At 41.9% G+C, this 13,309-nt stretch overlaps 1 protein-coding gene across 1 annotated transcript in view; it reads left to right on the forward strand.

Moving 5' to 3' along the window:
• CDH13 (cadherin 13) overlaps positions 1-12,674 on the forward strand; it is a 489,049-nt gene extending 476,375 nt beyond the window's left edge. Inside the window, exons 13-14 of the mRNA XM_063312654.1 lie at positions 228-443; positions 10,629-12,674. Of these exons, the coding sequence (XP_063168724.1) occupies positions 228-443; positions 10,629-10,636 (224 nt within the window). The 3' untranslated portion in view covers positions 10,637-12,674. The remainder of the gene's footprint in view (positions 1-227; positions 444-10,628) is intronic.
• Positions 12,675-13,309: the final 635 nt, after the last annotated feature.

The raw sequence follows: 13,309 nt of genomic DNA on the forward strand, positions 1-13,309 counted from the left end.
CAGTTGAGATTCTCCTGTTACTCTTCAGCAGTGTTTTTCAAACTTGGCAGCTTTAAGATGTGTGAACTTCAACTCCCAGAATTCCCCAGCCAGCATAGCTGGCTGGGGAATTCTGGGAGTTGAAGTCCACACATCTTAAAGTTGCTGAGGTTGAGAAATACTGCACTACAGGGTATTCTATGATATTAAAATAATCACCTTAATTATAACTTCCTTATTTCCCACAGATACCCACAGCCAAGTTGCCGTGCCACCCAATTTGAAGAAGGCCAATTATATCATCCCCATCTTGGTGACGGATCCTGGGAAACCTCCCCTAACTAATAATACAGAACTGAAAATCCAAGTGTGTTCCTGTACAAAGTATAAAGTTGACTGTAGTGGATCCCCTTCTTTTAACACCAGCACAGTTCTGATCTTTCTCTTGCTCCTCAGTTTATCCTGTAAGTTTTCTGACAGCTTCAAACTTTATGATGAGGTTACCCTTAGTCAACTTAGCTTGATCTGAAAGGGATGGGGGGAAAACTTGGCTTCAGATGTTGTCTCCTGGGCATGGACAGCTGCTGAGCAAAGCCTGGGCCTCCTTTAGATATGGTTGGGTTGCTGAGAACCAACATGAGCTTGAGTTTTAGATTTCAAGCAGTGCTTTACAGCACCATGTCTGCTTCCTGATGGACAGCTGAGAATGCCACTAATCAAAAACCATTGCACAGCTATTCCACCTTCTTGTGTATGTGTGAAGAGAGAGAAAAAAAGTGAAGAAAGTGATGGAACTGGAAGGAAGAGATGGGATTGCAACTGGGAATGTTGTCAGAGATAATTAGATATTCTTTATTTGCCTTTTTATGTCGTAACGTCTTTACTTGGCCCTCTTGAAGCAGGGTAATTCCACCAATGCCTCACTTGGAACTCCTAGGGCCTTGCAGTTTTCTCAAAAGTTTTCTTCCCCTGTAAAAGAGGCTTCTGTTTTTCAACTTTATTCTCAGAGTGCTTGAGAATGTCTTTTTCACGTTTCTTGGATGGGGAAGGGGGAAGCCAGCTTACTTGTTTTCTGTTACCCAATTTTCCACTACTCTGAAATTTATCTGGGTGTCTATAGTTCCCAAAATGAAATAGTCCCAGTGGGTTGGTCTGTCTGTCTGTCTGTCTGTCTATCTGTCTATCATTTATCTAATCTATCTTCAATCTATTTATCTATCCTACAAGGAAAATCAGGACATTCAGAACCTTCCATCCCCTAAGTAATTAAATATAAGAAATCTGAACTGAATCCGTGAGAATTCTTGGACTTTATTTTCTTCTGCAAAAGAAATTTTGAAAGCAGATTGCCCTTTATCAAACCAAATAAAGTCTGGCAGAAAAATAAGCAAGGAAGTTTTTTTTGCCTAGCATCAGGAAGTCCCAGAAACACTAACATAAGTACTAAAAAACTGGCTGAGCTCTTAGCAGGTACTCCAAAGAGTTGGATTTTTGTGCCAGATCTGACTATGAACAAAAACTGCTCTCTTGGAGGTTCAGACAGTGATTCATTCCTAAGTTAAGTAGCAGAAAAAGCAAGACTTTAACCACAATGTTTTGGATAAAGTCTCATTCCAAGAGGGCATCAAATAAAGTCAGTTAGTAACAAAATAATAGCCTTGACATTTACTGGGTGAGACCTTGCTAGAAATTCTGGTAGTCACAGTGAGAATTGATTGCTGTTAGACTGGTACCTGTAAGCATCAGAAAGTTTATTGCGGGCTGGTAATTGTGGTTAACCTGATCAGAATGTGGAACACTCTGGAAAAAGTCTTCACAGATTGCCCATATTTAAGTAAATGTTAGGTAACAGTTGATAGGGACGCGGTGGCGCTGCGGGTTAAACCACTGAGCTGCCGATCGGAAGGTCGGCGGTTCGAAACCGCGCGGCGGGGTGAGCTCCCGTTGCTCGTCCCAGCTCCTGCTCACCTAGCAGTTCGAAAACATGCAAATGTGAGTAGATCAATAGGTACCGCTTCGGCGGGAAGGTAACGGCGTTCCGAGTCGTCATGCTGGCCACATGACCCGGAAGTGTCTATGACAACGCCGGCTCCAAGGCTTAGAAACGGAGATGAGCACCGCCCCCTAGAGTCGGACTCGACTGGACTTTACGTCAAGGGAAACCTTTACCTTTACTTAGGTAACAGTTGAGAGCCAGTTTAGTGTAGTGGAGAAGGCATCAGGCTAGAAACCAGGAGACCGTGAGTTCTAGTCCTACCTTGGGCACAAAGCCAGCTGGGTGACCTTGGGCCAGTCCCTTTCTCTCAGCCCTAGGAAGGAGGCAATGGCAAACCACTTCTGAAAACCTTGCCAAGGAAATTGCAGGGACTTGTCCAGGCAGTCTCCAAGAATCGGACACGATTGAATGGATTAAAAAAAAAAAGGTAACAAGAGTTAATGGAACTAATAATCCTACTGCCAACACAAGTCATTGCAACTTTCTGCTGAGAGGAGAAGGAGGAGAACTTTCTGCTCGATATTCATCTAATGGGGCCCATTAGCCCAAAGATCTGTCAGTGCTGAGTCCACTGGAAAAGCAGAAGCAATAACAGCTAAAGATAGCTGTAATGTCTGCAGATTTTCTGCAGATATAATTAGCGAGTTCCAGAAGAAAGCGTTAGAGATTCAAGCCAGGGAACTAGCTAAGCAATTTAGCATTGGGTTTTGCTACCCTGCCAAAAGTTGCCAACTTCACATCTGGAGTTTTTTTATTCCACATGCTGAACTGTTCTTTTTACAACCACCATTAACTTCACAGCAATATCTTTTGCAGACCAAATATTCCTAGGAATAATCAAAGATTATGATGCCATTAAAAAAGAAAAAAGAAACTACTACAAGACCTTTCATGTGTATGGAACAGATGAGCTGTCCCCATTGCTGTGAGCAAAGTTATGGGCTTAATTTTGGTGCACCAACAATTTAGTGAAATCCTTTTAGTTGTCTGCCTTTGCTTTTGGAGATTAGATTTCATAAGTGCACTTCTGTGTGGGAGGGAAAGTAAGTCAAGTAAAGGAGGGGGGGGTATTTTTGCTTGTTCTCACTCCAAAATTTGTATGTGCACATTTTACAATCTGGAGCTGAGGACAGAGCCATGAGAAAACACTTCAAGAAGACTGTAGCTTCCCTGTGAACCTCCTGCCAGAACAAAACATCTTAGTATTATCATTTAAATGGAGCAATTATCATCTAAGCTTGGAATATGTGCCTGTTCAGGAAGTCACTGAAATGATCTGTAGTTGGATCTTTTTCTCCTTCCTTCCTTCCTTCCTTCCTTCCTTCCTTCCTTCCTTCCTTCCTTCCTTCCTTCCTTCCTTCCTTCCTTCCTTCCTTCCTTTTTGAGTTTTGTTGCTTTGACAAAGTGCAGTGGGAGAATGAAGGTAGAATTACATAGGCAGCTAGTTTACATAGCAAGAGAAAAAGATCACAAAAGCCAATTACAGGTAGTCCTCATTTAGCAACCACAATTGGGACCAGCAACTTGGTCATTAGGCAAAGCAGTGGCTAAGTGAAAATCACATGACCACAACTGTGTTTACAATTTTGCTTTGGCTTTTTCTTTGCTTTAGAGCACCAGAAGGATATGACGCCAAACAGCTGGGTGAGCCCAAATGGTGGGGAAACTTAATGCACAAGGAAGCCTGATAAAAGGGCAAATCTTATAGCCCTTTTCCCCCACTGCCCTGCCCTTTGGAATGCTCACCCCAGTGCTGGGATAATTAGCAAGAAGATAATTAATGTTTGCATTTACACTGATTGGAGAGGAAGGGATTACAAGACAGTAAGCAGGCACACAGTGGGGAATACACATCGGAAGGAATGTGCTAGCACAGCTGTTTGCCTAGTGCGCTCACAGATCTGAGCCCTGACCTGCTTAGGAGACAAACAAAAGCTGGGGGTGTGAAACAGATTGGGGTCTTGTCAGTGTCAGGCAGCAGCACCAGCGAGCAAAGGGTTCTAATCTACTAATTAAAGCCACAGAGCTGAACGTGTTAACTTGCAGTTTCCACTTCTTAGGGAAGCTCCACACTGTGAGAAAAACAGCTCAGGAAGAGATAGCTTGTTTAGGCAATCTCTCTGCTCTGTGGGGGAAGAAACGGGTCAGGCACAGAACAATACATAATGGCCAACATGTGACTGGGAGATGCTGAGAAGGTCGTAAATGCAAGGATTGTTTTGTGTGTGTGTGTGTCAGAAGCACCTATCAAGGTGCTTCTGTATTGAAAGGTGACATCACCATTGCCCAGGGAATGCCCGAGGGGGCTCCCTTCATGTCCCTGTTATTTTCCCACGGAAGTGACACCTATTTATCTACTTCCATTTGCATGCTTTCGAACTGCTAGGTTAGCAGGAGCTGGGACAAGTTGATGGGAGCTCACTCCGTCAGGCAGCTTGTACCCTTATACCAAGGCTTCATTATATCACTTCTTTCTTTCATTGTATCATTGGCCAGACTGGCAGCAGGGGATGTACCTTGAGAGCTGCAGCCAATCATTAAGTGGGAAGTATCTTCTGTGCTGCTAGGCCACAACTATGCACCCTACATTAGAGGCACTTACTTTTTCAGTTGTCCTCTTTCCAGTCTTATTTTCTTGGAGAACCGTTCCCATGACCCGGTTCACTTGGGAGAATTCATTGATCTCTGTCCATAATGTGCCTGGTTTGGCTAACCAACTGGAGTTAGTGGACCAGTTCAATTGACCTTGGCTGGAGTTCTCAAGATAGACTTAACACACCACCCTTCTTGCATTTATGTCTCCCTACTCTCAAACCGGGACGTGGTGGCGCTGTGGGTTAAACCGCTGAGCTGCTGAGCTTGCCGATTGGACGGTTGGCGGTTCGAATCCGCATGACGGGGTGAGCTCCCGTTGCTAGTCCCAGCTCCTGCCAACCTAGCAGTTCGAAAACATGCAAATGTGAGTAGATTAATAGGTACCGCCTCAGCGGGCAGGTAATGGTGTTCCACATGACCACGGAAGTGTCTACGGACAAACACCGGCTCTTCGGCTTTGAAACGGAGATGAGCACCGCCCACTAGAGTCGGACACGACTGGACTTAATGTCAAGGAAAACCTTTACCTTACCTTACTCTCAAACCACAATGGATTCTGTGTTGTTGGACAGCACAGGGTATGTTCAGAGCTACTGCACATGAATGACTGAAAAATATTTGTGTAGCTGCAGTCGACAGCAGATTATCTGCCATCTGTTAGGTTGCCCAAGGAGATATGGACCATCGTCCATTTGCAGCCTGTTCTAGATAGAGGGAAGGGACATGCCATTTTGAAATGAGCTGGATCACTTGCATTTGATTAATCTTTTTGATCTCGGTGTGAATCATTATGGAAGCATGTTGGGATCCTGCAGCAAGCGAGAGGCCACTTTCACCTGTAAACTGTAAAGGCTGATTTCAGCCACATCCCAATGAAAGCAGCAAACAGCATCTGCTGTCCCCAGAAAGAGCTGAGGCAAAACATACACTTGCTGTGTAGAGATGAAATAAGTTGTGCAGAGCCTGCACTGAAATTAATTTGTCAAACTAAGTGTGAAAGGCCTCAGGTGTGCAGGGGAGCTGCACAGCACAGAGATCTCAGGATTTTATCTACAAATAGGCCTCAAAGATGTCCAGGTATTTAAGCATCTATTATTTGCCATCAGTCTTCCAGATAAAATGGCCATTCGCAATAGCATTTTGCCCCTTGTGGCAGCCTGCCCCCCACCCCATTCCAGCAATGAACTTAAAATCCTAAGATATCGCAGCATTTAATTTTTATTCTAGGCTGCCTATCCACAAAACAGAAACCATTGACTGTTTTATTAATTAGAGGATTGGATTCTTTAAGTGCAAGGACCTGTAGCATTATGCAGGAATGTGCTATGCTAGAAAAGCTATATTGGATCATTGCCACATTTGATCAATCTTATTGAACTGCCAACTCCCAATAACCCTTGCCACTGACCTTCTGGAAAGAGCTTCTGGAAGTACCACCATATCTGGAGGCCACAGGTTTTCAAGTGCATTTTATGTTGTGTGAAAGGAAAACATTGCATGTCTCTGAGCTTCAAAGGGGCCATGCCATGCACCAGCAGGAAGGAAAGTTCTGATGTTCTCACATAGCAACATTTCAGTGGAATTTCACTAGGAGGCCTACATAACAGACCACATCCCATCTTAATCAAGTTTTGAGCTCAGTCCATAATGCTAGATGGAAAAGGGCAAGTGTGCTTCCCAGATTAATTAACCTAGGGGAGAGGAAATCAGGGTCTGATTTCAGGTATCAAGATCTGTTGCCATCTGCTTGCAGAGAGTATTTGTGGAGGGCTGTGTTGGAGATGGGGGTGATGGTTGAGAGAGACAGTAGTCAAATATGAAATGTCCATTTCCCAATTTGGCCAAATTGAGCCATTTGGAACCTTCAGCGTGTTTACTATAGATTGGCTCTAGACTTACTCACATTTGCAGTAGACCTAATGAGAGCCAGCAGATAAATTAATCATGACTAAGTCTCGCTGATGCTATTAGGACTACTCTAAATGCAACTAGTCTCTCTTGATGGATTCTGAAGATGAAACTGTTGAGACAGGGGGGTGATCTCCAACTGCTTGATGTCTGCTCATTTCAGGGTTCACCTTCCCATGCTGAGCAGGTCTGAAGATGAGTTAGTCTTCCGGTTGCTAGAAAATTACTTCATAACTTACATAACTAGGGAACTGTTTCCCTGGTTCTAGTCCAAAGGTGGGAAACTTGTTGGACTACAGATGAAGCCAAATTACAGCTCAACGTTCCTCAGTTCCTCACCCCAACATTAATCTGACAACCTAAGCATCTCCCAGACTGGGTCTGGTTGAAGTTAATATCTGAGTACATTTAAAGTGCAACTAATTCATCTAAAATGAAGTGTGTGTGTGTGTGTGTGTGTGTTGTATATACAAGGTAAATAAGCTTTCATTTAAGCATTCTATTCCTCTGTGGGCATTCCATTGAAATTTATGAATGAAACCAAGGGGTTTCGTTTGCTTTATTGTGTACAAGAAACACGTACATGCAAGCACACACATGTGTATGTATGGCTATATATGTATGCATGTATGTATGTATACGTACAGTATATTCCACACAGAGGTAGAAACACAGCGATAAATATATGGGGAAGATGAGTGTTTCTATGAGGCATAAATACTTGATCATTCAGAAATATTAATAGTCTTTTGTAGTCCTGTTTTATCAGCTGATCCTCAGTGGTGAAAGCTGTGCTTGAAAAGATTAAACTTAGGTACTTTCTATACTATATATTTAGGGGCAAATGTTTAATATTCCCTAATTTTGCAGAACTAAATTATGGTTTGTGACAGACTGTACTTCTCAGTAGCTTATTATGACAGACTTATGACTGTACAGCCATTTTCTGAATTGTTTTAAAACAGTCTACAGCTAAAATCAGCCAATAATTCACAGAAGACAATTTACTTGACAGATTTTGGCTGTTTCTTTGCTGGCAGGGAGGGCAGAGAAAATCACAATTCTGTCCTCTCAACTTTTCCTTTTCTTTTTTATCTAACCCAGTTTATCTCTTTGTCTTCTGAAGTGAAGCTATCTTGGTTGGTTTTCAATTTGGTACAAAGGTCACGTTATTTTTCTTTCTCGCTCTGGTAGCATTGCTAACTTTTGTTTTTATGGATGTTTGGCCATGTGGTAGAACAGTCCTGTAAGTCCTCAAGGAAGGGTGCAGAAATATCAGCCTCCAGGTTTTTCTTGGCGGAAGACTAGCAGGGAATCTGTCTATCCTCTTTTCTCCCTGTCCTAACACATGCACATTAATTTACATCAGCCTCTGAGCTGTGTGGTGTCCATGTGACTGTTTGTGTGCATGCCCTGTGTATGTGAGTTTGATGGACAGCTGCAGGAATATCCATAGAGTAGTGTTTAAAAACTCAAGATGGTAGCCATGATGGTGCGTTCAAAGCTCTGGCTGTTTTTTATGCAGGTCAAAAGCACGCAAGTAGCATATCATTTACAAGAGCAACTTACTGAAAGAGCCAGAGAAAAGAGACAGATCCTTACCTGATTATCAGCCTACAAAGCTCAAAAGGCAATTCAAAGGAAAAAGGAAAATCAGATCTTAATATCTATAGATCTTACAGCAATGAGTCACAATGCAGATTTGTACAATATAGCCAGACAGTCTGAGCACAGCCAAGTGGCATGGAAAAACTCAGTGGGAGGAACCCTAAATTCCTAGTTTATTGTCTAAGGTGATGGCACAACCTTGATTCTTTTTCTTCCTCTGCTGCAGCCTGTAGAGTGGTGCAGGAAGGGTGATGATGGTCCTCCTTTCCTTCTTTATAATATGTTGATATGGAAGGTGTGAAGTGACTACATTGGTTCAACCATGGCTACAATCCTCTGTACTGCTCAGGTCCTTGATTGTAGGAAAACTAACTGGGGTCATCTGTACATTCCATCTATCCATAAGCTTGTCATCAACAAGGAAGTTCATCTCCCTTCTGCACATTATTTTTCCTAACTCCCAAAGAGGATTCCCACAATTGTTTATTTTGGATCTTCCTCCTTAAATCTCACTATTGGTCCTTTAAAAAAAATATGTTCAGCCAAGCAAACTTTTGTGGTAGAAAACAGTTGGATGTTACTGTGCATTTGCAAACCACTTAATCCCTCAGTTAGAGAAGCAGAACATCGTGTTTGACTTGAGTCATAGTCCAGCAGTGTTAACAAACAAGTACTTTATCTACTTCACCAAATTCCATATGAACCAAATAAGCCTGGAAGGGAAACAAGTAAATTATGTAAAGCAAACAGACATAACCATCTAGCAAACAAGTAGCAACCAGTTTATGCCTCTCCTCAGTGCTAAAGAGCTGGGGCCATTGATAAATGAACAATGGAGAGTCAGCCTTTTATTGGCTTGCTTTTTTTTTTTAATCGTATGGCATACCAGTTCGGTGTTCATGCTGCTTTTTCTTGCTGGGAAATCCTTGCGAGGTCCAGCAGCCAGATGTGTAGACTATTTAGCCGTGACAAGTCACGTTGCCCAGGGTGCACCACACGGAGGCTAGTCTACATTGCAGCGAGTTGGGCTGAGAGAAAGTGACTGGCCCAAGGTCCTCCAGCCAGCTTTCATGTCTAAGGTGGGACTAGAACTCACAGACTCCTGGTTTCTAGCCCAGCACCTTAACCACTAGACCAAACTGGCTCTCTATTGGCTTGCTAATAAGAGCTTGGATGATAAGCTTAGTGTGACTGGTACAATAGCCAGAGTAGCCTCACCAGCCCAGAAGGAATCTAATGACTTTCTGGCAACAGCTTTATAGAGAGTGAGAATGGGGAATATTATTTTTTTCTTTCTCTATCCCCTCCTGTCAGCCCTACAAGGTCTAGGAAACTGACTCTACAGGAATATCAGAATGGTACATTATTGAGCTAGGCTATAGTGACAGAATCTTGCAAGTCTGCTTGTGTTTTATCTTCCTTCCCACTTAGATCCTCTTGAGTCAGGGAGGAATCAGCCTGAGCTTCTTCCTGACTTCTTTTCCAGAGCTTTAGGAATGCTTCTGCCCTTGTTGTTTCTGGAACAGTGTCTGAATCTTCCCTTCAAGGCAGTCTCTGTTGCTCTGTATACTCCTACACCCCATTTCCTCACCCTCAATTTGAGAGTGACAAGAGGAGATGTATTTAGGCCAGCTTTCCTGGACTTATCTGGGGCAGGCAAGGATAGTCAAGGACAACCAATGTGTTGAAATACTGTGATGCAAACTCCACCTCTTATGTAGCTGCATGTGACATCAGACTGCAAATACAAAAGGGAGGGTTTTCATTGGGACATCAAAGCACCTGTTTCATCATTTTGGCTTCATTGATGTGGAACAGATGTCTCTGCAAGCTTCAGAGCTACCCTAACTATTCCCATGGTTTGAAGGGATCCAAGAATACGGGAAATCCTCAACTTACGACCATTCACTTAGTGTTTAGTGACCATTCGAAGTTACGGTGGCACTGAAAAAAACGATTTGTGACCGGTCCTCGCACTTATGACTGCCACAGCTTCCCCGTGGTCACGTGGTCAAAATTCAAGTGCTTGGCAACCGGCATGTATTTTTGATGGTTGCAGAGTCCCGGGGTCATGTGATCACCATTTGTGACCTTCTCAACCAGCTTCCAACAAACGAAGTCAATGGGGGAAGCCACATTCATTTAACAACCATGTGATTCACTTAACAACCACAGCAAAAAGGCCATAAAATTGGTTGTTACTGACTTAGCAACCAACTCACTTAGTGACAGAAGTTCCAGTCCCAATTGTGGTTGTAAGTAGAAGACTAGAATTCAAATCCTTTGCTGTCATATTTTTTTCTTCTTTTCTAGACTTTTTTTTTACTTAAATGGCCAATATAATTATGGCTGTTTTCTTCTCTAGCATTAAATCTTTATGAATAATTGCTTTGGAGCATGGATAATTTAATGTAAATTGCTCAGTCATAAGTGAGCAACCAAATAAATATGCCGTTCAGATTAGAGGAGGAATAAAAAATGTTATTATCTTTGAACTTGCCATATGCTTCCTAATAAACACCTGTTATTGCCCATCACTTAGGTCTGTAAGAACTCCTGACATTTAAAGCTGGTCTATCGTTTTGCCATGGTGACAAGCAAAGAATATACTATCCCGAACAGAAGATCACCGTTGACTCTTATGATTCCTTCTTCTCCAAAGGCCCAGTTGCTTCGGAATTGGCACCTGCGACTTCACCTCGTTGTCCTCCCAGCTGCACAACTGCATTTGACAAGAGCGCTCCAGCCACACTCTGGCTTAGGGATGGATTCCTTCCTCGAGATCGTTGAATGAAAGGACCTCTTGTTGAAAAAGAGAGCAGAAATAAAATAAAATAAAGCAAAATAAAATAAAAGGCCACACAATCAGAACTTGATCTTCTGGGAGCCAAACTATACGATGACTCTGTTTCCCCCACCTCTCTGTCGACTTGTTGCTATTGAACTGTTTTAAAAAAATTGTCTGTGGGTTAGTATTTGTATATGTATGAGTGTATGTATATGTATATATATATATTTATAGAGAGAAAAGAGATATACCATAGGATTAGCTTTTGTATGGCATTCTCATTAGGCTTGGGGTCAATGGGGCAGAGAAACATGGAAGCGTGGCAAGCTGTGACCACCAGTAGCTGCGCACAGCATTGACGCTGCATATACAGTAGAACAACCCAAAGGACAGAGCGTAAGCCAAGAGGATTGCGTGAAGCAGCTGATTGCATAGCATCTCTTAAAGAAAAAGAGAAAAAAATCCCCTTATGGTTTATAGTGTAGGATACCATAACTTCCTTTAACTTTCCATTTCATTCACAAGGATTAATCATTTTCCCCAGCTTGATATGCTCAGCCAGTACGGGGAAACATCTTCTATCAGGTGGCATGCTGTTAAGATAAACTTTTACAGGAAAATAATTTTTTTAAAATTCTGCCCTGCTCACCCTTTAGAGACCTCCTCCTCCTCCTCCTCCTCCTCCTCCTCCTCCTCCTCCTTCTTCCTCCTGCTCTTCCTTTTCCTCTTCCTCTTCTTCTTCCTCTTCCTCTTCCTCTCTGATGTTTTCACTGGATAGAGCTACTTCCTGTTAATTGCTGGGGCAATTTGCAAGCTTTTTACCATTTGGAGATGGTAGGGAGGGGTTTGGGGAAAGGCAGTGAAGAAGCTATTTTAATGTTAAAGAAGCTTACTGGTGAACCAATCTTCCTTGAAACACATGACCACAAAGAGTAAATACCATACCATCAATTCTTGACATTTCACCATTGCATTTTAGAAGTGAATTTCAACAGGAGTACAAACGTACCTGCTAAATTAATTTGAAAGTCTATGCCTTAAGATATTCAAAGGACCAGCCTTACCCTGAAACCACAAAATAATAGAATTTTTGAGTCATCTTAGATCAGGTTGGGTGTAGGAAAAGAAGAGTTCATGTAAGCAATTATTCCTACATTGACAGAGGGGAATCCCTCCATCGAAAAAAGTTGCATGCCAAGGAGGAAAGTTCTGCTTTCACCTTCTCACCTGCAGTTTTAAGTAAATACTGCCATTTCCCTGAGAACGGGAAAGCATTTTTCACTGTTTATTTTGGGACAAGGTGGGAAGCTGCTGGCTTCCAGCTATTGTTGGACTCCAGTACCTTTCAACTCCAGCATGGGTGTCTGCAGGTGTGGTCAAAAAAGTTAAGATGCTGGCCACAACGGTGTGATCAAAGCTCTGTCCATTTTTTTATGTGCCTCACACATTAAAAAATGGGTGGAGTCTTGATTGCACCATCACGGCTGCCATCTTGACTTTTTTGACCACACCTTGCAGATTCTCCTGAACCCAACCTGGTCAACAGTTAGGAACCAGTAATGGTCACTGGATGGGATTTAGAAAACACTGGTTTTCCCTTCCTCGTATTATGCAGAGATATGCTGAAAGTCACCAGTGAAAGTAAGCTAAATTTTTCTTCCATAAAACAGTTTTGGTAGAAGAAGTTCAAGAGCTCATTATTATATCATCCAGCTCCCATCAGCTCAGATGTATGGCCACCATGAACTGGAGGCTTAAAGATTTTCATTTATTTGGCTTCCCAATTCTCTTCCTTTTTTTTTTTTAATTCAATTTCTAATCACCAACCCGTTCTCTCTCAATGCCTAGAGAAGCTAGCTCTCATTACTCAAGCACATCTAAACTGAAAAAGTTATTATATAAATATATACATATAATTTGTTTTGAATATATTATATATACATACATACTCACACAGGTACACACATACACACAAGCACACACAAAGAGTTTTACTTAAAAACTAACCAGAGCTTTTTGTTTTCAGTGTGTATGAAATAACCACACTGGTTTGCAAAAGACAGAAACAGAGGATGTTCATTATGTATGAAATGGAAGCCTTTTTTAAATATATATATATATATATATAAATATATATATATATTAATTGGTGAGCATGTAAGGTAATGGAAAACCTCTAACTGTATCATCAAAATGATCATCTTGTTAATAAATTGTAAATGATCCACACAGCTCACAACAATTTTTTTTAATAACAAAGGAAAAAAATTAGCAAAGGATAATAAGTGACAGACAGTGGCTTTTAATAGAACATGACAGTAACTAGGGGTCAGGTAAGTGTCTTAGACTCTTTTAATAAAGTTGCTTATTTAAAGTCTGAATTGAAGAACTTTCTTACGTAATAGAATGTTATAGCTCTATATCTGAGTTGGGTT

Source organism: Candoia aspera, chromosome 11, assembly GCF_035149785.1.
Source record: "Candoia aspera isolate rCanAsp1 chromosome 11, rCanAsp1.hap2, whole genome shotgun sequence".
Classification (NCBI taxonomy): Eukaryota; Metazoa; Chordata; class Lepidosauria; order Squamata; family Boidae; genus Candoia; species Candoia aspera.